The sequence below is a fragment of the Prorops nasuta genome, unplaced genomic scaffold (assembly GCF_024137725.1).
Source record: "Prorops nasuta isolate Cenicafe-Biocafe unplaced genomic scaffold, Cenicafe_Pnas_1.2 PNAS00015, whole genome shotgun sequence".
Taxonomy (NCBI): domain Eukaryota; kingdom Metazoa; phylum Arthropoda; class Insecta; order Hymenoptera; family Bethylidae; genus Prorops; species Prorops nasuta.
The window spans coordinates 4,687,204-4,709,672 of NW_027116812.1; the positions used below are offsets into that span (position 1 = coordinate 4,687,204).

At 39.6% G+C, this 22,469-nt stretch overlaps 2 protein-coding genes across 4 annotated transcripts; one reads left to right on the top strand and one right to left on the bottom strand.

The window, feature by feature from the left end:
* The first annotated feature begins 1,110 nt into the window (after window positions 1–1,110).
* Window positions 1,111–9,711, top strand: cad (caudal). 2 transcript variants are annotated; one of them, XM_066736327.1, is made up of 4 exons: window positions 1,111–1,905; window positions 2,791–2,865; window positions 8,543–8,688; window positions 8,793–9,711. In XM_066736327.1, exons 1-4 carry the CDS (start codon window positions 1,257–1,259, stop codon window positions 9,084–9,086), a joined length of 1,164 nt encoding a protein of 387 aa, XP_066592424.1. In that variant the 5' UTR covers window positions 1,111–1,256; the 3' UTR covers window positions 9,087–9,711. The 2 variants fall into 2 exon arrangements, with proteins under 2 accessions (XP_066592424.1, XP_066592426.1); XM_066736329.1 differs by lacking the exon at window positions 2,791–2,865.
* Window positions 9,712–13,436: 3,725 nt separating this feature from the next.
* On the bottom strand, window positions 13,437–22,464 carry Pi3K68D (phosphatidylinositol-4-phosphate 3-kinase catalytic subunit Pi3K68D). 2 transcript variants are annotated; one of them, XM_066735906.1, is made up of 23 exons: window positions 22,036–22,464; window positions 21,329–21,573; window positions 21,054–21,257; window positions 20,734–20,971; window positions 20,568–20,612; window positions 19,951–20,406; window positions 19,765–19,873; window positions 19,531–19,692; window positions 19,237–19,466; window positions 19,067–19,166; window positions 18,556–18,975; window positions 18,284–18,485; window positions 18,014–18,187; window positions 17,682–17,942; window positions 17,420–17,608; window positions 17,118–17,343; window positions 16,209–17,041; window positions 15,958–16,114; window positions 15,326–15,561; window positions 15,056–15,256; window positions 14,778–14,974; window positions 14,457–14,704; window positions 13,437–14,370 (listed from the first exon to the last, which is right to left on the bottom strand). In XM_066735906.1, the coding sequence occupies exons 2-23, from the start codon at window positions 21,571–21,573 to the stop codon at window positions 14,197–14,199; spliced, it is 5,307 nt and encodes a 1,768-aa protein (XP_066592003.1). In that variant the 5' UTR covers window positions 22,036–22,464; the 3' UTR covers window positions 13,437–14,196. The 2 variants fall into 2 exon arrangements, with proteins under 2 accessions (XP_066592003.1, XP_066592004.1); XM_066735907.1 differs by lacking the exon at window positions 20,568–20,612.
* Between the last annotated feature and the right edge of the window lie 5 nt (window positions 22,465–22,469).

Consider the following 22,469-nt stretch of genomic DNA (forward strand, 5'->3'; position numbering starts at 1 on the left):
CTTCGAAAACAAATATACATATAAACAGAGTTGAGGCTAGTATGTATCGCTGATAATTAAAATGGAGTAGAATTGGGTGGTGAGAAATTCGTTAAATCACGAGAGAGAGAGAGAGAGAGACGATAGGATTCTGGGGGGGGGGGGGAATATGGTCTGTATTTTACTGATTGACGCGGTACGAGAAGAAGAGGAAGCGAGCGAGGGGGAGGGAAGAGGGGGGGAGGAGGGCGCGAGGAAAAATAGGAGAAGGAAGTATATAGAGGAGGAATAAAGGAGGGGGGGGGGGTGTGAATCGAGGGTTTTATATACAGGATGAGAGAGATCTCGCGTTGTGGTAGTGTGGATGACGTGCTCTCTAGGATCGTAGTAGGAAGCACGGAGGCGCCATTACGGCAGGGCCGAAGAGAGAAGAGCTCTGATTGGCGGAAGTAAAGTGTCGGTGGGAGCTTGGCTACGCCGTAGGCGGACTTAAGCTCGTAGAGCGCGGTCGCAGCTTGTATACCTTTCCTCTACATATACCCACAGGCCAGCGAACAGTCGTCGGTGTAACATCGTGCCGTGACCTCGCGCCAAAGTATTTCACTCCGCACGCAGTAGCAGCTTCCGGTCCTCGAAACTCTCCGAAAGCACCGGGGCTCGCCCCCTTCCCCGTTGACCTCTTCGCCCCCGTGTCGAATAGCCACGGATAGGCAGCACACTCACCCTCTCCCTCCCTTCCTTCCCTCTGTATCCTCCTGGTTCATTGAGCGAGAGAAGGTGTCATGCGGAGAGTCGTCCGTAGTCGCGTCATTCGGATTCTACGACCTTGAGAGAGGACGGACGCACGAAGGAACGGACGACCGATGGACGAGTATAAACACGGGATTAAGTGAGATAGCCAAAGTGTTTCTGTTAATGTGCGAGGGATATAGTTATAGAGATCGAGGCTCGTAGCGAACAAGTGGTGAACCGTCGCGTCGGATCTGTCGGTGGATTCGCGAGACTCGCGTTCACGTGGTACGATCAGCCGTCCATTCTGTTTTTCCTCCTCGGTTTGGACCGCCGCGAAGGAAGGAGAGTCGGGGGAGCCCGTGCGTATCGGATGGTTGCCTTGGTTCAATGGCACTCCAAGCTGAATAGGTTTGACGCGCTCGGTAGCGAACGTTCGAAGCCGATGAGTGATCTGGTGTGAAAAGTGAGGATTTTAATAGGGGAGGTAGTTCAGGCGGAAAGAGTTTGTTTCTCGCGGTCCCATTACGGATATCAGCAGCATCGGTATGGTGTCCTACTGCAATTCGATGACGATGTTTCGTCAGTCGCAATCTCTGGGTCCGCAGCAATCGATCAGTCAGCAAGTCCAGGCTCAGGCACAGCAGAATCAGCAACACGTGAACACGGGCGACGGGAGCCAGCCATATTGGTACGGTTACCCGTCCAGCTATTCGATCGCGACTCATCATCATCATCCCGCAGCAGGGCCCCAGCAATACCTCGACCACAGCAGCGATGTCCTTGCTGGCTGGCATCCGCATCCTCACCCTCATCACTACTCCCATTTGCAATATCAGACACACCAATACCAGCAGCACCATCATCATCAACAACAGCAGCAGCAACAGCAACAACAACAGCAACAACAGTTGCTTGCTGGAGTGACCGACTGGAGCGGAGACGAAGCCAACAATTCCGGTGTCGGTGCTGGTGAGCCCAGTCCGCCCATCACCATCAGTGGCAGCGAGATCAGCAGCCCTGGAACCCCCTCCAGTCCCACTTCCAATAACAACAATATCATTGTCAATAATAACAACAATAACAATAGCAACAACAACAATAGTAGCAACAGTACGACCCCCATGAGACCGGCTCAAGTGAGGAGCCCCTACGAGTGGATGAAGAAGCCCTCTTATCAGAGTCAGCCAAATCCAGGTTTGTCTTTATCTTTCTTTCATAATGCTCTATTCCTCCTCTCTCTCTCTCTCTCTCTCTCTCTCTCGCTCTTCCAGCTTGACAAATTTTCTTCCTCATTCGATCACGAAATCAGTACATTCGAGCTTCTTACTATATTCATCCACGCGACACCAGTATATACTATTTATTTATATATAACACGTTTCTATTAATCCTTTCAAATGTTTCGACTGTATACAAACACCGGCTCGATGTGCTTACTCCCTCTGGTTTATTGAAATTTCTAATAATGATGACAGTTCATATACAATGACTTGTCAAGCTTCCGATTCAAAGACCATTTCAACGCTCGATACTAAACTCGTTCTTGTTATATGTATATACTATATGTATACTATACAGATATATATATGTAAATATATCAAGGGGAAAGCACACTGTATATAAATTTCGATGAAAGCTTGGAATTAAAATGAACTCGAGGCGCGTCCTAATCAAGCCAGAGATAAATCCCAGAGGCTTGGCTCGGACTTTCGTGCATATACGGAGAGTGGAATAGTAAAAAAGTAGAGCGTGAATTGTTAAAACTGCTTAAAACTATGAAAGTTCGAGTCTCGCGCGTATCGCGTAGACTGTACGTAAGGGTTATAAACGCGTCTCGGCGGTCTAGATACGGCATACAATGTAAACAAGGTAAACGATGGGCAAACACCTAATTGCTCTCAAATATTTGTAAGATAATCTCTCTCTCTCTCTCTTTCTCTCTCCGTCTCCCGAGCACATCCGTCGTGCGGGAAATTATTTGATTCGCGCAGGAAAATATTCCCGTTGAAAAGTGAGCCGATGGGTATATCTAGAAACGATTACAACACAGCATTGAAAATGATTCTTGTATTGTTGCAGCTTGTAATCTCGTTACAGCCTGCAACGCAAATTCGGCTTCGACGCTTCACGAACTCTGCGCCCTTGACGCCTTTGGTACGAACATAATTCTATGATCTAAGCTTTGTCTGTTTTTTCCTTTAATTTTGCATTTTTAATTACGCTTTCATCATTAACAATAAGTGTTCTACGTATCTGCAATTTTTTCTCGCAGTGGCTTGGCATGTTGTGTTGTTTATATGTGTCGTCACTGTTGTTTCTTTTCCTCGCTTTTGTTTAAACTTGTCCAGTGTGCAAGATGGACGTTCCTCATCATCGCTATTCGCCACGATTTCACGAGTCTTCTATTATTATATATATATATATATATATATGTGTGTGTGTGTGTGTAAGGAGAGGTAGGCCATAAATTTTTACGTCGATCCAATTATTCCTTTGCGGTAGCGCGAATTAACGGCAGTCTAATCTTTATTTCAAGGCGATTAATGTTGGCGCGCTGCGTAATGGAGTTGCTGTCGCAACTGGCCCGCCGCCATGTTGCCCGATGTCCCTCTTGCTCTTCGTGTGTATCGTGGTTGCGTGTTTCTCGTGGAGAGACTAAAAGTTTGCGGCGACGGGGCATATACCTCGATCTTCTCACCCTTTTTCTTTCCCCCTCCACGGGATCCCTGAGATACCTTCCATCTTTCTCTTTTCCCTTCTTGTTCCATTCCTACGACCGTGCGACCCTCGATACCTTCCAACGGCTATTATCTGCATTTTATGGTTATATTGCAGGCAGCCGCTGCCTCGTATAACGTCGCCATCATTCAGAACACCATCGCACACTTCTCTTAAATTCTATCCACGTAGTTTTTCTCCCCCCCCCCCCTTCCCTCTCCCTCGTTTTCATTATTATTATTATTGTTCCTATCATTCTCATTATCATTATTACTATTAGACCGTCTCGCGAAACATCGAGCACGCCAGGCAGTTATTATTTTAATAGGTTTAGCGTCGGGAGTAAAAGAATGGAAAATATTACATCCTTTTCGGTTATTTATACCGGAGCTTGGAAATTTTTATCGGTGTCTGCATCGTCCTGATTGGTTAATTGCTGAAATTGCAGGATCTCCAGGGAATCGATCGGACTGATAGGATTCACTTGGAAGGTTGCGATAATCCCGGTGCTTGAAATTTGTTTAAAAACGTGCTCCGGATTGGGAAACGAAATTCTAGGGCATCGGTGAGGAGGGGAAGGGGGGGGGGGTTGTTTTGGCACCAATAAACGTTAATTAAACGGTTCTATACGGCTGGGACAATTCGGTCTCTTTTTCTCGGAACTTCAATGCCTGCTAATCTTCTCCAGGAAAGTCGCTCGGTCCTGTGACACGAGTGCCTCTCGAAGCACGAATTTTCCTGTCCACAACTTGGCTACGACAATTGTTGACTCGCTACCCTCACAATATAGCAATTACACGGGCCCCATGCGCACGAGCTACCTACGTGTTTTACGATCTTGTTGCAGTTTGCAAAACCCAAGTTTCCACACCTTTGGAAAACATTTGCGTTTTGCCCGATTTTCACGCTCGATCTTCTCACCCGGAGGGCACAGTGTACTCCGTTTCCGGGAGACGCGATGATGATGATTCTTCGCCGATAGTCCGGTGATTCGACGAGCAGGACATTTTTATTAAAGGAGAGACTGGACGGGTGAAGCTTGAAGAAGAAGTGGAGGTGGAAGTGGAAGTATCCGAGGGGGTGAAAGGTTTTATGATGACCTCGGTACCTTGATTGCAGGGATGGGCCATATTATTGTTTCGAGAAGTCGTTGCTCGTATTGTGACCTACCTAAGCTCTCCAATAACGCCTAATGCCGTCCTTTGGCGCGTCTCTCTACTAACACCACTACTACTGCATGGCTTCAGCAGCCTCGTAAAACTGGAAAGCAACAACTTGGCAAAGTCCCGTTTTTCTCACTTACAAAACGTACTTTTCCATTTGGATACCTTCCTCCCTCTTTCTCACTCCTGTCTATCCTTCCGTCATCGGTTCTGCCAAAGGACGTCGATTGTCCGGACGAGCTCTCGTTAGTTAAGCAAAGCGGAGAAAAAAAAAGAAAAAGAGGGGTCATATATATATATATATATAAAGAGATGATGGAACACATGTTACTTTATTCCTAGGGAATTACCGTCGGCATGTTCGACGAATATACGCGAGTAATACAAATGTGAGATGGCACAATAGGGGTAATTGTGATGCGACTGACAAATAGCACCCACGCGAATCCAGAAGAGACAGTGGAAAGCGGAATGGGGTTTGGTTGGCTTTCGAGGGGGAGTGGAGGAGGGGGGCTCGAAGGGAAAGCAGGGCACGCGCTTTTGCCATTTCGCGCGGCGTGAAATTCTGAAATGGAAGAGCAAATGCTGTAATGGGGTGGAAACGAGACCCAAGAGGCCAGTTTTCGCGTTCACCCCCTCCCCCTTTCTACACACACACATATACACACTTTGCGCGCGCTTGTCTAGTTTCTTCTCGCTTCATCCCATTGGCCGAAAAAAATCTTCCCCTCCTCACGCCACACCTCGACAGGGTCATCGGTAGAATTCTCCGAGCTTCCACGCGGCTCGATAAATTAAACTATTACATATGTGTGTGTGTGTGTGGATAACTTTATAAGCGACCGGATTAATTCGAGCGTTTTTATCAAAAGACAACGGAGGCGCAAAAGCGAGGGTAAAGAGTTTTGGAATTTTTGCAGGAAAAAGCGAAGAGCGTGGAGAAGGAGAAAAAGTTTTCAAATCCAAAAAGTCCCGGGTCGAGTTCTCTCGAGAGGATAGAGAATGTTCGATGGGGTAAAAACGTATTTCTCTGTTGGTCGTATAGAAGCAAACTCGCGCGTTGTGCGGTGTGTGAGTCAGGAAGGATTACCGTCGGCCTTTTTCATCTTGACGATATCGGAACTCGCGATTATCCTGTTTGCCGGCGAGACCAGTTGTCTGAATGCCGTAATTGTTACACCTTGCAAACAGGAGTATCCAAACAAGTCGCTGGAAAAATTTCACTTTTCCTACTAAAAATCTCCTAAAATATATATATATATATATATATATATATATATATATACGTGCGCATTAAATAAAATGCTGCGTTTTAAGCGTGGAACCATTTCTCGGAACGTGGAAGATCCCTTTTGGAAATCTGTGTAAGCTGATCAAATAAAACTCGTGTACATACATGTAAGCTTTGTCGAGGTACGAGTCTCACCTACTCGCTGCTAGATCGTTATCGTTGCTCCCTGGTACCCACCTATGATAATTTTAACCATCTCGTTCGTACAATTATAAACCTTGATATAAGCGATGTTATTTTTTGTGTACAAGCATCGTTGTAATATTTCTTTCTTATTATTTTTAACGATATAATAATTTTTCGCAGTAACGATTATTCTTGGATAACACACAAACTTCCCAAGTATATCCTCATTATATTCTCGGTATATCCAAATGACCGTCCGAACAATTTTCGAAATACTTTATATATCACGATATCATAAAAGAATTCATAAAATTGCATTGCAGACACATTACAGACATGTTAATCAGATGCATTAAAGGCTGCCGTATGATAATTACACACGAAATAAGTAAAAAATTCAACAAATAAATTTCGCAGGTGCTGAGGATATGTCAGGGACGAGCATTTAGATATACTAGGTATATACTCCGAACCTTGTGCTATCTGGTTAAGTTATTCTTTTTTGCAGTAATATGTAAAATTAACAACGACAGTCACATGGACATGTTAGTAAGCCACGGTTGTTTCGTTGTAATTATAGAAAGAATTTTTACGTTGAATCTGTAATACGTTTTTCCATTTCTGTAGCTCCACGTGTCATTCTTCTCCGAATTCAGCAACAGAAACGTAAATACAAGCGATATTATTTCTAATAAAACAACTATTTCGCAGTAACGATTATTAAATTATTCTTTTACAGTCAAATGTAAGCTCACAACACCGTACATAGTCAACAGTAGTTTCATTTTAATTTTACAAACGCTTTTCATATTGAATCTATAATTTGTGCGGTTTGCACCATTTTTGTAACGTCACCTCGTGCACTTTTACAAATTGGAAAACAAAACTGTTTACTCTCTACCTTTTTCTCGCTCTGTCTATATAACTGACGAAATTACACATTACAATAATTGCTGAAATCTTTCTCCGTTTCCATTCTTTTTCCATCGTGAGAATTACAAAAAAAGATTTATCCTATATAAGCTCGACAAAGCGAGGTGTACAAATATTTAACGCGCGTTAAGAATAACGCCGAGTTTTTGTGCAAGTAAATAAACAGTGAGGATGCTTGAATCTTATCGAAAGTACGTCTTTATCTGGCAAGATTGTAATCAGGTCGAAAAAATTCCAAATTCTACACGACATTCGCTGCTTAATTATCGTGATTCTTCTTCCCCTCCTCCCCCTAGCCACCTTCTAATCTCGATTTTTAATTCAATGAAATCCTCGCATAGGAAACGCCTACGAGTGACGAAGAGACTGTATCTACGGTTGTTTTTTCACGAGTATCGGTGATCGAGAGTCGTGTGTGGATTTTCACGCGTGTATACGTGTGTACAATAGAGGAGGAGGAGGATTTGGGAAGGACGAAGAGGTAGAAGAAAAAAAATGAGAGGAATGGCGTGAATTGCTTGATCCGGTACGATTGGGGGGTGGGGGAAGGTGGAGGTGAAGGGGTGTGAGAGGTTGGAGCGTGGAAAGGGGGGAAGGGTGATTAGATAAGGCCGGTAAGATCAAAGGCGTGCACGTTAATCCACCACTCCTCGATAAGGGGCCTCGAGGCCTTTCCAGTCGTCACGAATAGGCTGCGACCTTATAGAATTTTCGTGCCTTCTCCTACACGCATGTATATACATGTATATATGTAGGTGGTTCCATAATGGTCAACTTTGCTCGTCACTTATTATTTCTCCAATTTTTATCCCCATTGCACAAGCCGAAATCTTCAATCCCCCCTCCCCATTTCCACATTTACCGCAATAACCACGAGTCCTGTACACTGGACACAGTTTCACCTTTCACGCTCCTCCTGCATTTATGTCTCTCCTTATCGATACACAGTGTGTCGGCTTTTTAAAAGCCTCTAAAAAGCCAGCTTTTGTGACGCATAAATTTTTAGAAAGTATAAAGAAGCCGTTGCGTTACGGCACGGCCATGAATATCTTAATTGAGCCATCACGACACGAATCCGTCATAATTTTTTCAAACGGAAGAAAGAAAGAAAAAACCGACCGAATGACATTATAAAAAGCAGGAGGACTGGAGAACCGAGGAGGAACATGCACGTGGCGCGCGATTTTCGAAAATCTTTCCATTTTTCCTGGAAGGTTGCGCTTCCTCGGTCCCCGACTGTTTTTACGTTTGTTTTCATTCCCGACGCTTATCTCGACGATCGTCGTTTTTAGCGTGATCGTAAATCTTTGGAGAAGCACGGAATGGAATGATTTGGTTGAAGAAATACTAGAGATTTTTTTATATCGGTGTATATATATATATATATATATATATATATATACGCACTATAGAAGAAGATATACACGCGCGATGGAATGTCCTGGGTGATCGTTTTGGAATTGCTATAGAATATAGTTCTATTTATACGAAAAGCTTTATCATCGATGTTTACTGGAGTCTTTGCGAAAAGTTGACGCTACGACCAGGCACGTAATAATTAATGGCCGCCATGCCTGTCTCTCTCTCTCTCTGATTTCAGGAAAGACTCGAACGAAAGACAAATACAGAGTGGTGTACACCGATCATCAGAGACTGGAGTTGGAGAAGGAATTTCATTACAGCCGATACATCACGATTCGCCGTAAAGCAGAGCTCGCCGCAAATCTCGCCTTATCGGAAAGACAGGTGAGCGAGAGGAGAGTGTTCGCGTGGTGCACGGATTACGTCAAGGTCCGCAGCATCCACCCTTCGGAGCATTGTTATTTAATCCTTCTTCTTTCTTCCGGCAGGTTAAGATTTGGTTCCAGAATCGGCGAGCCAAAGAGCGAAAGCAGGTGAAGAAGCGGGAGGAAATGGGGCAGAAGGAGTCGAAGGTAGTGGACAACGGTGGATTGAGCAACTTGGTGGCTCTCGGGAGTATGGGAGGGATGCATGGAGGAATGATGCACAGTGGAGAATCTCCACCCTTGAGCCTCGCAGCTCCGCCGCCCCCACCACCTATGCCACCTCACAATTTGAGCCTGGGCCACGTTCCGACCGGTCTACATCCTCACAATCAGCACGTTCAACCGATACTCGGATGACCCGACAGACCGGAACTCTCGAACTGGTCTACCTGCGCCGCCAATCACGGCTGACGCCGCCTTCGAATCTTTCTTCTTCTAGTTTCTTCCCTTCCCCCCCCCCCCCCCCCACTGCTCTCCCTTTCCTACTCCAGCTCCCCTCCTTACAACCACACCAGAATCACACGCTTTATCATATTTCTCCCTATCCCTCGCCTTTCTCGTCTAGGAATCAAAACAGCACGTCAGGACAATGAATAAAGGATACGTTGCTCGTTCTTCCCTTGGAAGCTCGTCGGACAGGATGATAATTGTATTTTAAGATTATTTTATAATTTCGAGTAAAGCGGTAAGTTTCTTTAAACCGTTCTCTCTCCCCCCCCCCCCTCTATCTCTCTCTCTTTTTCTCTCTCTATTTCTCTGGCAAAAGTGGTTTTTGAAGAAAGCCGTCGATCAAAGTGATATACTTGTGTACTGTATATACACTTAGAAATTAATTATAAAATTGCACATATAGATATATATATATATATATATATATATATATATATACGATTGAATGTAAGAGGATTAATGATGAAATTTTTGTAAAGAGAATTAGGGGGAGAGAAAGAGAGAGGGAGAGAGGGAGAAGTGGGGGGGGGGGGGGGATAAAAAAAGTCCTCTTCCATAAAGTTTGGCAAGCGATTAAAATGCTCGTGGTTTTTCGATAACCGTAATTCGCGTCATAAGACTGTTCAATTTGAAAAGAGAGCTAAGAAAGATGCACTATGGAACGCCAGGATCTACAAACTTCGTTCGCAAATCTTGGGTAAAAGATCTTGGAAAATTAAGAAAAGATTCATCGTGTTTGTCCCGAAATTGGTTATTTTGAAGCGTTACTTTCAATCGTCTGATAATTCAAATAAACTTTGTTATCTCGTTTAAAAATTCCTTCTGTGGACAGCGAATGATTTCTTTGTTAATATTCTAAGGTATTTGCCGAAGAGAAAAAACCTATGGTGAGGCAAGCAGACATTTTCGGATTGTCAGGAAAACTTCGAAGACCTCCACTATTCTTCCGCGCCTATCTTCCTCAAGAGGATGACGTAGAAGCAATTGCGGGGTGTCTGTAAATCATAAAAAGCGACAAATCCTGATAGCATTTTTTGACAATAGAAAACCGTCTCTTGCAAGCTTGGCGCAATTGGTATACTGTTGCGCTGGCGCAATGTAGAATGAAAAAACACAAAACAACGATCATCGAACCATTCGCCACGTGTGAAAAATGCCGAACAACGGAGCGTTTTTCATCGTCCCAAATGAGAGATAAGAATTTTTCGTACAATTCAACAACGGGGGCTTTGATGTTTTTTCGCTTCGCGCCGTAGATTCGTGCGGACTGAGAGCATCGGTAGCAAATTCGCATAATATGCGCACTGCGACCACATCATCGTCGTCATTTTAACATTATTATTATTATTACACTATGTAGAAACAGCAGCACAACCAGCAAATAAACTCGGACACGAATAATGAAGAAACGTCCATTTTACTTTTTCAACAAGTTGTATCTAAATAAAAATGTGTATATATATATATATATTTGTATATATATATAGATATAAATATTCAGGCTATTCCCACGAGAAAAAAAAATCCTCCACCCGATAAATAAATATTACGTATAAGACTTGCGGAAAAACAAGGGCGTTCGTTCGACAAACAAAGAAAAAAAATGCGAAAAATTCTGAAAATACATATGCAGAGAAAAAAAACATGCACGTATACTATAATTAGCCAGGATTTGAGGAAGGTTATTAGCTATAGCGATAATTCGAGAGCATTTCCAACGTAAGATGCTACTACGTTGTTTTAAAGGAGCGTCGCGACGAGAGCTATTGGCGAAAACTTGTATGAAAATTTGAAACGAGTGACAGAACGGAGAAAGATGGACGAAAGATGTTAATAATAAGGTGTAGTCCCGTCCGAAAACGGCGATCGGCCGATACCACGAAATTATACTCGGTCTTTTCTTTTTAACATTTACTCGCGGTACCGGCCGATTCCCACGTACGCGTAACATTTTAAAGGGACGAACAAAAACATATACGTTAATAAGGAAAACGTTTTCTCGGCTGACTATATAAATATGTAGAATTATTTAATTGCTTAACGTACACTTGTGGCATTTTACTCTGAAAAGGACCGAAATTTCGTTATGTTTGTTTATTATTATTTTCTCTTTCTTTTTTTATTGTAAACTTTCTAGTTTTCGGACAATAAAATGAGCAAACCTGTGAACGAGGGAACGAGTGTGCGTGCGAGAGTACAGTGTGAATGAGTGAAACTACAAATTGTGAGCATTTACAATGCCGTGTGCCTTTTTAAACGTTGCTATGCGTTAAATATACACGATATTAGCTATTAGCTTCTTTTAGTGACAAAAAAAGGATAAAGAGTATATATTGCATGTACATCTGTTGTTTATTATTATTATTATTATTGATATTGCAAAAATCTCACGTGAAATTGTAAATATATCTGTCACGAGTCATAAGTTATTATTATAAAGGATTTTTAATATTATTATTATTATTATTGATATTGAATCGTTAAGCATATGGTATTGTAACGATTTGTGATCGCATTGTAAAGTTTTCGAAATATACGCTCCTATGTTTAATAATGAGACGAGCTTTTTAGGTCTACGTCCAAAGCCTCCACTCTATCCTATATAATTACTCTTTTTTCTTTATACGTGTAAAGGGTGAAGGTGCACGAGAGAGAGAGAGAGAGAGAGAGAGAGGAAGCCAGTTTAATTGCACAATGTGAAATTACCTCGCGAGAACATCACATGGATATATAATTTGTTTTGAAATCGAGTTTACAAGGCGGGAAATAGCGACGAGTGACGGGGTAGCTGGTGTTGGAGTGAAGAAATCTCGATAAGATACATAATTGTACAAATAGTTGAATGGGGTGGATACGAGGGATCAGATTTCAGCAAAGTTTCAGGGGATCAAGAGAGCCGGGGGTCCAACATCGATCTGGTAGTTAAGTTCCTGGCTCCCTTGAGACTCGTTGCCACCTTCGCCCTCCCTACACATACAAACTTCATTCTAGCTCCCTAGAAATCTAGTGGATTCACTGCTCGAGAGGAAACCACATAAACCGCATTACAGGTTTTTATCCTTGTATTTATGTATATTCAAGCTGTGACATAGAGTCACCCCCCCCCCCTTCACCCTTCATCCACTTTTCATCAAACGTTCGATTAAAGCTCTCGGAGCCCCTTCTGGCGCATTACTCGATTATACCGGTTTACGCGATTCGCGGTGTGTATAGTATAATAGTGTTTATATTGCCTTTCCGTCAAACCTCGAATCATTGATTTCAAATGTCGACGCGCTAATGATAAGGCCACAATTTTATTGCAAGAAAAATGATATACGATGTAGTGCACGCGTTCATTCATGTGTGTAAGTTTATCCGTTTGTTCGATACACTCTGGAGACCGAGGTGTATAATACTACAAAAGGTGTGTAGGAAATAAAATCTCTTTTCAATGGTGACCATAGGGAAGAAACTGTTGGTATATAAGGGTACGGGAGATTTTTGGATGGTGTTGCTTTGCAGGAAAAATGAAAAAAAAAAAATCAGTTTGTTTCTTATATTGGAGGGGAGTTGTTAAGTGGTCCGGTGGAAATCAGGATAGGAAAGGAGCGAGGAAAGGACGAGCGGATGCTGAAAGGATGTCGCTGGGTCGGCAACCCGTACGTAATTGGACGGGGGCCGAATGGAATATAAGATCGTTTCACGTATACCGAGAAATTCCTGCACTACACGCTTTGGATTCCTTTTTGTTCGACTTTACTCGGCCGAGTCGGTCCCGAAAACACCAAATAGATACTTTTATGGGGGCTATAAAGTCTCAGAATTGAGTATCGATGGTTCCAAAGGGGCTAATCTGTGGATGAAAACTGTAATAAAACGTCCTTCGTGGATTTCTATCGAAAGCCCCCGAGAATCTTTTCTTTCCGCGAAAATTCCAGGTACAGCTACATACATTTGAATCAGAAATATACATCTAGAAAAATTAAGAATTTATTTCTTTCAGTTTTGGTCAATTTTTAATTAATAGTTTAATATTGAAACCTGGCATAGTAAAATCTACTTGAAACAATAAATTAATTCCTTTGTAGTAAGATTGAAGTTTTTGGTATTGTAGAATAATTAAAATAGTATTCTGAGGTATGAGTAAAAATTGATAATGTAGAAACCTTTTCTTTTACTCAGTTACAGAATTTTCGTTTATCGATCATCGAGAAAACTGCTTGAATCTAAACTGATTATAATGTATTGTAAGATAATTTTGAGTTACCTAAGCAATTGTTAGATTGATAATACATTTTTTAATTTTTTTTACAAATTATCATTTTTTTTTATAAAATATTTCTTACGCATTTCATACATTTTTATAGACGCACATGATTACAAATGTTATATAAAATTCGATTTGTGTACGTCAACGTGAAGTGTACACTAGCATTATTTAAATGATTCGGTAATTTCTATATAAGCTCATAATTTCATACTTATGAGCTCCGTAATGAATTGTTTATAATATAATAAAGACAAAATACGAATAAATATACATGTGTATAAAATTTTGGTGTGTAAAAGTAAGCGCAAAGGAAACAATTGTAGAATTCGAATAGATCTCTCTTTGCATTCACAGACATATTCTGCCAAAAAAGCAGTAAAAATTGATCGTAAGCGCTACTATAAGAGTAGGCTTATTCTTAATTAACTTTGCCATTGAATCTATATTTATAAACACAGACGTTTAACATGATATATCTTAACAACTTTGTAATGATAGCTTAACAAATAAATTCCCTAAAGTGTTCTGTTATATCCGCAATCATTATTATGTAAATACATAATACATATTATAAAAAACTACGTTTTGTTCAAATTCCTATTTTGAATCGGAAAGAAATAAATTTAATAAAGTGACTAATTGTGCGGGATTTGTTTCATCTAATCTCCTAATATATATGAGAGTATTAAAAGATCCTGATGCAGTCTTTGTTTCCATCGTATAGTAGAACCAAATCTGTGTGCGAATACAATGCTTGCACCGAAGTTAACGAACGCTACCTAATGGAAACCATTCAATTGTTTCATTCGTCAGATCTAGCTTATCAAGTGGCAAACGGATTCCACCTAGAAATTCATTTTCTTGCAAAGTATCGTGATTCCATATTGTCGCCTCTAGAGTTCTTTCTTTGATTACTTCAAGCGGCATTCTATATTCCAGCTAGAATAAAAAATTTTAATGATCAATCCACACAAAAAAAAAGACAAAATCGGGTTTAGTTAATTTAATTTAATCGGTTGGCATACCATTTCCATAAATGATGGATGACAGTTTTTCTTCACCACTTTGGTCTTACGCTTTGTTACCTTTGTCGGATCTGGCTTTAAATAAACTTTTACATAAGTATTTGGCTCTTGAGCATTTGCAACTTTTGGTAGTCCCCTAGCATGGTGCACCATCACAGATAATGTTCCTCTTGTATAATGAAGTGATAGTTTGATTTGACCATTTTGGATATTGTCTCTTATCTTTTTCTCAGCCCACCAATTTCCAACTAAACATTATATTAATTTAATCATACATTTGTGCGCAGACCAATTAGCTTGATTGCCCCTAAAACTGCTTACCTTTAACCTTACGTAAATGAATATCCGCATTTTGCTGATCCCGCAACAATGGATGGAAGAAAGTGTAAACCAAGTCGCTTTGTGATATCTCTGGTGCCATTTTAAATAAACTATATAGGAATTTTTCTATATCAGCTCGTCTCTTATCCGCAACTTGCTTAATGTTCGATCGCCCAACGCTTATACCACTTGGTAAGCTGTATTTGACAGAGTGTAAAAATTCATTAATTATGGGCAAATACAGCATAAACTGCAAAGATAGACTTTAATGTGATTACCTAGCCACTTTTGCTAAAGGAAAATGAATGCACAATTTTTGATAAAATTCACAAAATTCCTTGTAGGATCTGAACAAATAAGTAGGGTCAGCTTGCCCTTTTCGCTGAATTCGTAGAATGTACATATAATACTTTTCTGGATCATAACGTTTTTGATAGCCATGAACCTGAACGCTGGTCAACTGACCTTCTTGTTGCATCCTAGGAGTAAGGAAAAATATATTCTACTGTAAGAGTTTTAATGAAGAATATGGGAAATTAAATACTTACGTATATGTACGAGGAATGAAGGATAGAAGCTCCCCATCACTGTGATCGCCGGAAAATCTCAGTTGAGCCAGATTATGCAGAAAAAAGTTAAATTGGGTGAACCAACTCTTTAAGGAGCTCTCGATCATTCTTGCAAAAGTTGCAGCAGCTTCGGGATTGGTTTGACCGGGAAGCAAAGCTTTTTGCACATAGCTCACAGCATCCATGGTAACGCCAGGTATCCCCGATGATGTCATCTGGGACGTAGTATAATTATTCATTTTTAATTGATTTAGCATCTCTTTAATCTCAATGTCGCTTAATTTTCGCTCAGCCGTATTGTGCTTACGAAGCTCCGTTATTATTTCTTTCTCGGTTAATAAGCGATTCATTATTATTAATATTGAGAATAAAGTGAAATCCTCGATTCAACGTATACAGTTTTTATCGTTTTGTTCGCGACGGATGGTAATAGTTTACTGATTAATTTGTACAGTGCAACTTGTATTGTGCGGTTAGACGACGAATGATAAGAGTTAATTAACACGTAGGGGAGCAACAAGATAACGCTCGACTTACCGATAAACCTCTTCCGTCGTGGTTTTTGTTGTTATTACGTTTGATAAAGCTTTATTTACTTCGTGTTTACTTACCAGTCCAAATAAATGAAGGATCAGATTTCCATGCTTCCGAACTATGTTGAAGGCTTGGCAGCATAAATCGACGAAATGATGGAATTTGGCTGATGGTTTATCGCCGCCATTAATTACATATGCCATATCCGAAGTCAAAACAAACGGTGTCCTATCCCTGTGAGAAACATTTTTATAGCAATCACTTCAATTATTTTTACTGTACATATGTAATGTAAAGTTAATCTTAGTCGACATAATAATTTATGTACCTCTTAAAATTGCCAAACATCTGTGCATCGCCCAGAAATTTTCCAAAATCAATGTGAAACAAGTGTCCGGAAGTTTTTAGCATAATATTATCATTATGCCTATCACAAATTCCTAAGATATAAGTAGCAACGCTGTAACCAGCACAGGATGCCGTAAAATTTTCTACCGCTCTCTCATACTCGAGCTCGGATGGATTATGCTTGGCCAGCCATTCGGCAATTGGTCTATCTTTGAAAGATCCGGTTAGACCAAATTCGACCTGAATCTTTCGCAATGTTTCAGCATTGGTTACCATTTCTATCATCCCTCTCTTGTAGCCGGTTGGGACACAAGCGAATGTAACCATTTTCAAATCTAATCCCTCCTTAAGCCATAACTTGTCCATTATCCTAACCATTTGAATAGTTAGCATGTCCTGTTGCAAATCGTCACCGACTTTAAAGATTGCAGGACATATTACATTATCACAGCTGATAAAACTGATTTTTAACGGAAGAGTAAAGGATGGAAAATAAGAACAAGTCTGAACATTGATGCCAAACACTTGCTTGCTAGGAGACAGTGGCAAACAAGTACCATCATCTTCCATTAATTGGCAGTGGATATTTTGCAATCCAGTTTTCAGCGCGTCCATTCTCAACGATTCTTTGGTGAGCTTTATATTCTCTGCTACTTCGTGTAAATTCTTAACCAATAATTGTTGGGTAAGGAAGCTATTTCTTAAAGCATTTCCAATAACAGCCAATAAAGCGCGTAACATTAATTGTAATCTTCTTTGATACCTTGCTAAGCTAATACCTTTGTCATCTTCCGAATTCATTTCAGCAGAATTCTAAATAATACAAATGAAAAAAGATCAGTATATTTTTTAATAAAAAAATTGTGTAAAAATGTTTTTCTGATTATACCTGAGGACTTTGGCCCGGTAAAGCCTGGGTTAACAGCCAATAAATATGATGAGCTACTCGTGGTGATAATAAGGCACGCTCTAATAGAAATTTTGCCAAAGGCGATGCTTCATATGTTTCATGTTTTATAGCTTGTAGAAGTTGAGGCAAATAATCAACCAGTTCATCATTACTGAGTTCCCGAATCCAGCTCACGGCCATTTCTCGTACTTTTAAGTCTGGAAAACTGCAAAAAGATATAATGATAATTAATATTAATTAGTTCACCTGTCTAAAAAAGCGACTGATATTTATTTTTTTACCATGGTAGCAATAGTTGTAACGCTTGAACCGGTGGTAAAGGACTCCATACTCTAAGGGAAGCATGCAAATCTGGTAAACAAGCCCAGTCCCAACTGTGTGCAGCTAGAAGTACTTTAGGAAGTGCTTCGGGTCTATTATGCAAATAATGTCTTTTCTCCCATAAAATTTCTCTTTCATCAATGGGCGGTCTGAAAATTAAAAAACAAAAAGGAGTCAAGGTTAAACTTAAAAATTGCTTAGCCGATGAATTAGAAAGGATACCTAGAAAATGTATCTTGTTGAGTGATATCTATTAATAGTTCTTGTGTATTTTGATCTAAAGAATTAAAATCTAAAGATTCTACGTCGTGATCTCTCAATTCCGTAGGGAATAAAACTCGTCCACCATAATCGGGCAATTCTATGCCAATAATGGGATGTGTATCTCCGTGAGGATGTATACCCGGAGCAGGTGCTGGGCCTAATCGTTTATCTGCAATCGCTGGCCAAATGGATAGGAAAAAACTTCCTTGACTCATGACACTGCAATGCAAATATAAATATTGACAAGCGTTTATTTGACAAATGCATAAATTTCATTTATTCGCACTTACCCCTCGTAATCAAAGAACTGAAGCGCTCCCCAGCCCAATTCTTCTTTTTGCATTGCACTTTCCAACGAAGTGTTAGATTCATGCTCCGCTGGCTGTAAAGTACGCCCATAAAGTACCAACACCAGTCTTGCTTCCCTTGGAACTTGACACACACTAATTCCATGAAACTCCAACCTGTGCAATTAAAATTGTTGGGTTTGCTTTTCGTTAATTTGGTTGGACTGATTATTTTGTAAGATCGAGTAATATTTCTTTCGTTTGTAATCTTACCACGAATTGAATGAAATACGAGGATAAAAATTTGAGCTAACTGTCATCGGTTCTGACAAGACTGGAGTGCCTACTGGTCTTGTACCATGAAATATCTGGGCTGCTACTATATAATCGTCATGCTTCCAAGCCCCCGGCAGTCTATGTAGTGCTCCAACTCGAACCAATACAGTATCAATGACTTCTGAAGATACCAAAGAATCTGTAATTTTTTATAAACTTAGCCAAACATTCTTTTTACTGGAATTCAGTGATTAATTGATAAGTTATACTTGTCGGAAATTCTCCTCTAGTACTCAATTGGAAATCCACTCTAAATGCATGACAATAAGTCTCAACAAGATCTTGAACCGCATCGCGAATCTTATGGCAATGAGAGGCAATAACGTCAGGAAACTTAGTTCTTAAAGTGACAACAGAATAATCTCCATCTTCGTGTAAAACTTCAGGGTTTTTGCATTCTATATTCGTCGTATGAACCTGAGGCAAAAATTGGCAACAGGCATTGACGAAATTATCGACTGCTTCAGTGATCTCGACAGTTTCTATATTTCCCATCAACGCGCAAACTGCCTTAACCGCTTGCACAACCCCACGTGGCTGAAGATGAGGTAATAGACTAGAGCTGTGTGTTACGGTTGCTAATTGTATCGCTGATGTTTCTATGCGTTCCATCTCTTTCTCAACGGTCTCTGCAAAAATTATATATTTTTTTTAGAATAATAAACTGCTGCCTTTTTAATTTCGTGTTTATATGACGGCTGGTTAAAAATAACATTATACCTAACAGAATTAGTAAAGTATCATAGGATATCGGCTGAAGGGGTTCATTTGGAAGTATGTCTTCTAATTTTAAGCATTGATCGTGATTGTCATCTTGCAACTAAAAATAAATATGTTAAAAATAAAAGAATGATAGACATACTTGATACGTATTTAGTTAATGAGCTTACTGTTCGTGCTAAAGGTTGCTTAATTTGTACTCTTGACATAATAGCTAGTTCGATGTCTTTTTCTAGTTTAATACATTGATGAATATATTCATATTGCGCTAAAGTTGTGTTAGGTGCAAAATACTCGGCCAAACCCCATACACGTAAATAATATTTATCCTCGTTAACTGTATCTTCGTCTTCTAAGGAGCAGGCGACATTTAAAATTACATGCTCAACGCTGCAAGTTACTGTAAGAGAAGAACATTTAAATTTACTTAAACGTTAATAATAAGCATTAATTTTTGGACTTACCGTCGCAAGTAAATGAAACGGACGGAATATTATCTTTATCGCTATTAGATAATTGTGGATGCACAACTAATTTTATGCTTGTACTCTCCGGGTACAAACTGTCCATCATGGGACTGACTACGAATCCGATATTTGTACTAGGGTTATTAAATGGAAATTCATCTAGGTAAAAAGGAATGTTTGTTATACATATATAGAAAATCCATTTAGAATTATTTCATCTTAATGACTGACCTCGGACTGATGTAACCATTTTGTGAAAAGCCTTGAGATCACAATCATGCAATGATGCTCGAGTTTTCGTCACTGTGACATTTTCATACAGACGGGTCTGCCGTTTTTGCTAAAATCATATTTCAGTTAGACAATAATGTATTTAATAATGATTTTATCTTATTTATCTACTTATGTCATATGTACCCTTCGATCCAATGACGTTTTTCTTCTTTCAATTGTATTCCAAGCTGACGAATTTCTAGGTGGTAAAGGAGGTGGGGCAGCTGGTGACATAGCTGGGGACTTTGTTGATTTTTCAACAGCAGCATAAACAGGATCCGAATTTACACTCTCATTTGTGCTATACATGTAATCGAAAGGATCGAAAGAATCGTACACTGAACCGCTAATCTGTGATTGTGCATCCTCTTTTATATCCTCGGATCTATCGTTGTCTATTTTTACTAATAGAGGATCGAACGCTTCCAAGACACTGACTCGTACATTGCTTTTGTCATCCATTTGATCAAATGAACCCAAATCTATGAGGTTGCTATTAGGCTTCTTTTCCATTATTTTTAATACATTTAATTGTTCATCATCTACTGAAAATACGCTCGTACTTGGAACTGGACGATAATTCATAGGCAGAGGAGGAATCTAAAAATATTATAGCTTCAATCATAAATTTATTCTCCATAGAATCCTGTAGAAATTCAAGAAACTACACAGCGCTATAATCGTTAGAGCACAATGAAAAGCAATATTCTATTTTCTATAGCATCTACTTTATAGTTATGCGCCACAGAATGCACATATACCTGTGTGAGAAAATAATTTTTAAAAGCTATATAGTTCCAAGCAGGCTGTAATAAAGATTAATAATTAGCTATATACCATTACTATCTATTTAATTAGAAACATTAAACACTTAAGAAGCAATACATAGGCAGATTATCAATCATATAAAGTAAACATTATTCTTACTTGTGGTGTTAACTCAGGTACATTACTGTTAACACTACTAGCTTTTGACAGTATGGGACTAACTCCTGGTGTTCCAGGAGTGCAAGGTGCAGTAGATGATCTAGGCCCTGGAGATAACGAATGATATCTGTAATCTCTGGTATTATAAGAGCTGGCAGAACTATTACTTCTAGATACTCTCGATTGTCTTCTGAGTAAACTAGGATGTGTTTCCCACTTAGGCTCTAATGCTATTTTACTGAAAAAAAGATAAGCATAAAATCAAGTAACTACAAGAAAATATGAATAATTGCATAATTCTAATAATTTTAATGTCTTACGGTGGTGGTGGGGGAGGAGGTGAATACAATTCAGAGAAATCATCATGTTTTATAGGACTTGTAAAATTAATTAAGTCGGTTGATTGTTCTTGACTCGCTGTTGTAGAATTTCTCCTAGAAGGTATTGGTGGTGGAGCTATTATTGTATTTTTATGTTGATTGGTATTAAAGGATCCTGGTCTCGGCCTACTTCTAAATTGATATCTGTAATATTTTAGTTGATATCAACTAATATGGACAATTATCATTTTGAACATTAAAAGTATAATATTTACTTTTCACTCTGAGCCACTCCATCTGTTTCTGAAAGACTACTGATTCCACTATTGATATTATTTTGTTGACCATGCGAAGACTGTACATTGCTGTATTTTGATTGCTGTTTTTGTAGTTTGAATTTCTCCAATGCCAAACTTTCCAAGCTAAGTGCTTGTGCACGTTCCAAGTCTTCTTGAAACTGACGCTCATAATCTATCACCGTAGGCCTCTGTGATTGTGTATTATTACCGTAGTTTGACATCTAGAAAAAGAGTACATACTTTCAGTAAACATCTCTTTATAATATACTGTTAATTAAAAGATTTTAGAGTATTATTATAAATAGGGGCAGCCAATGAAAAAATTATAATTCATTATTTTGTTATATACCCAAAAGAGTTCTTTAACCTAAAATCTAAAAGGTAGAAAATAACAAAGATGGAACTTGTATATAATTATTATAATTTCTTTTAACACCTATGATTATGCAAAGACAGTCTTTAGATGTACTAATTCAAATAATTATATTTCGGAGATTGGATAAAAACGAATGAATGTCACGTTGATGTTTACTTGCAGTTGCATGTGCATTCTCGAGCTTGACAAGCGGAGGCAACGGAGCAGGAATTACAAAATAAGGTTAAATTGACTGTTATCTGTGCGGTTTGGATCGTGGTTTGTTAAATCGTCGTCTTGTGAACGTTGAGATTAATTTTTGACGTACCGTGGCATTATTCTGCTGTTGTAGAATGCTCAAGTGGACTTTTACGAAGTAAGAGAGACAAAACGCTTTCCGCTACGGTAATAAACTACCGTTATGCGATGGTAGGACCAGGATCATTCTTGTCCCTCGTCCTCTCGCCTCGGAAAATTTTATTTTACTGCTGCGAAGCGTCGCGTCTTTCTATGTAATTCTACCAACTGGTTTGCTTTGCAGTCAACGTTGACACAGTCAACAATGCACTATACGACGAAAGCACAACGATCGCGGCAAACCAATGCGATTCGCTATAATCACGTTCGTTGCGTAGGATGTAGGCAATGCAACGTGGACTGTGGGTGTATACATATATACGTAATTGAGTGCGATGCGACCAACATTCCATTCCTTTTATCATTTTTCAGCTTTGAATAAAATTTGGAAGAAAATACAAAATA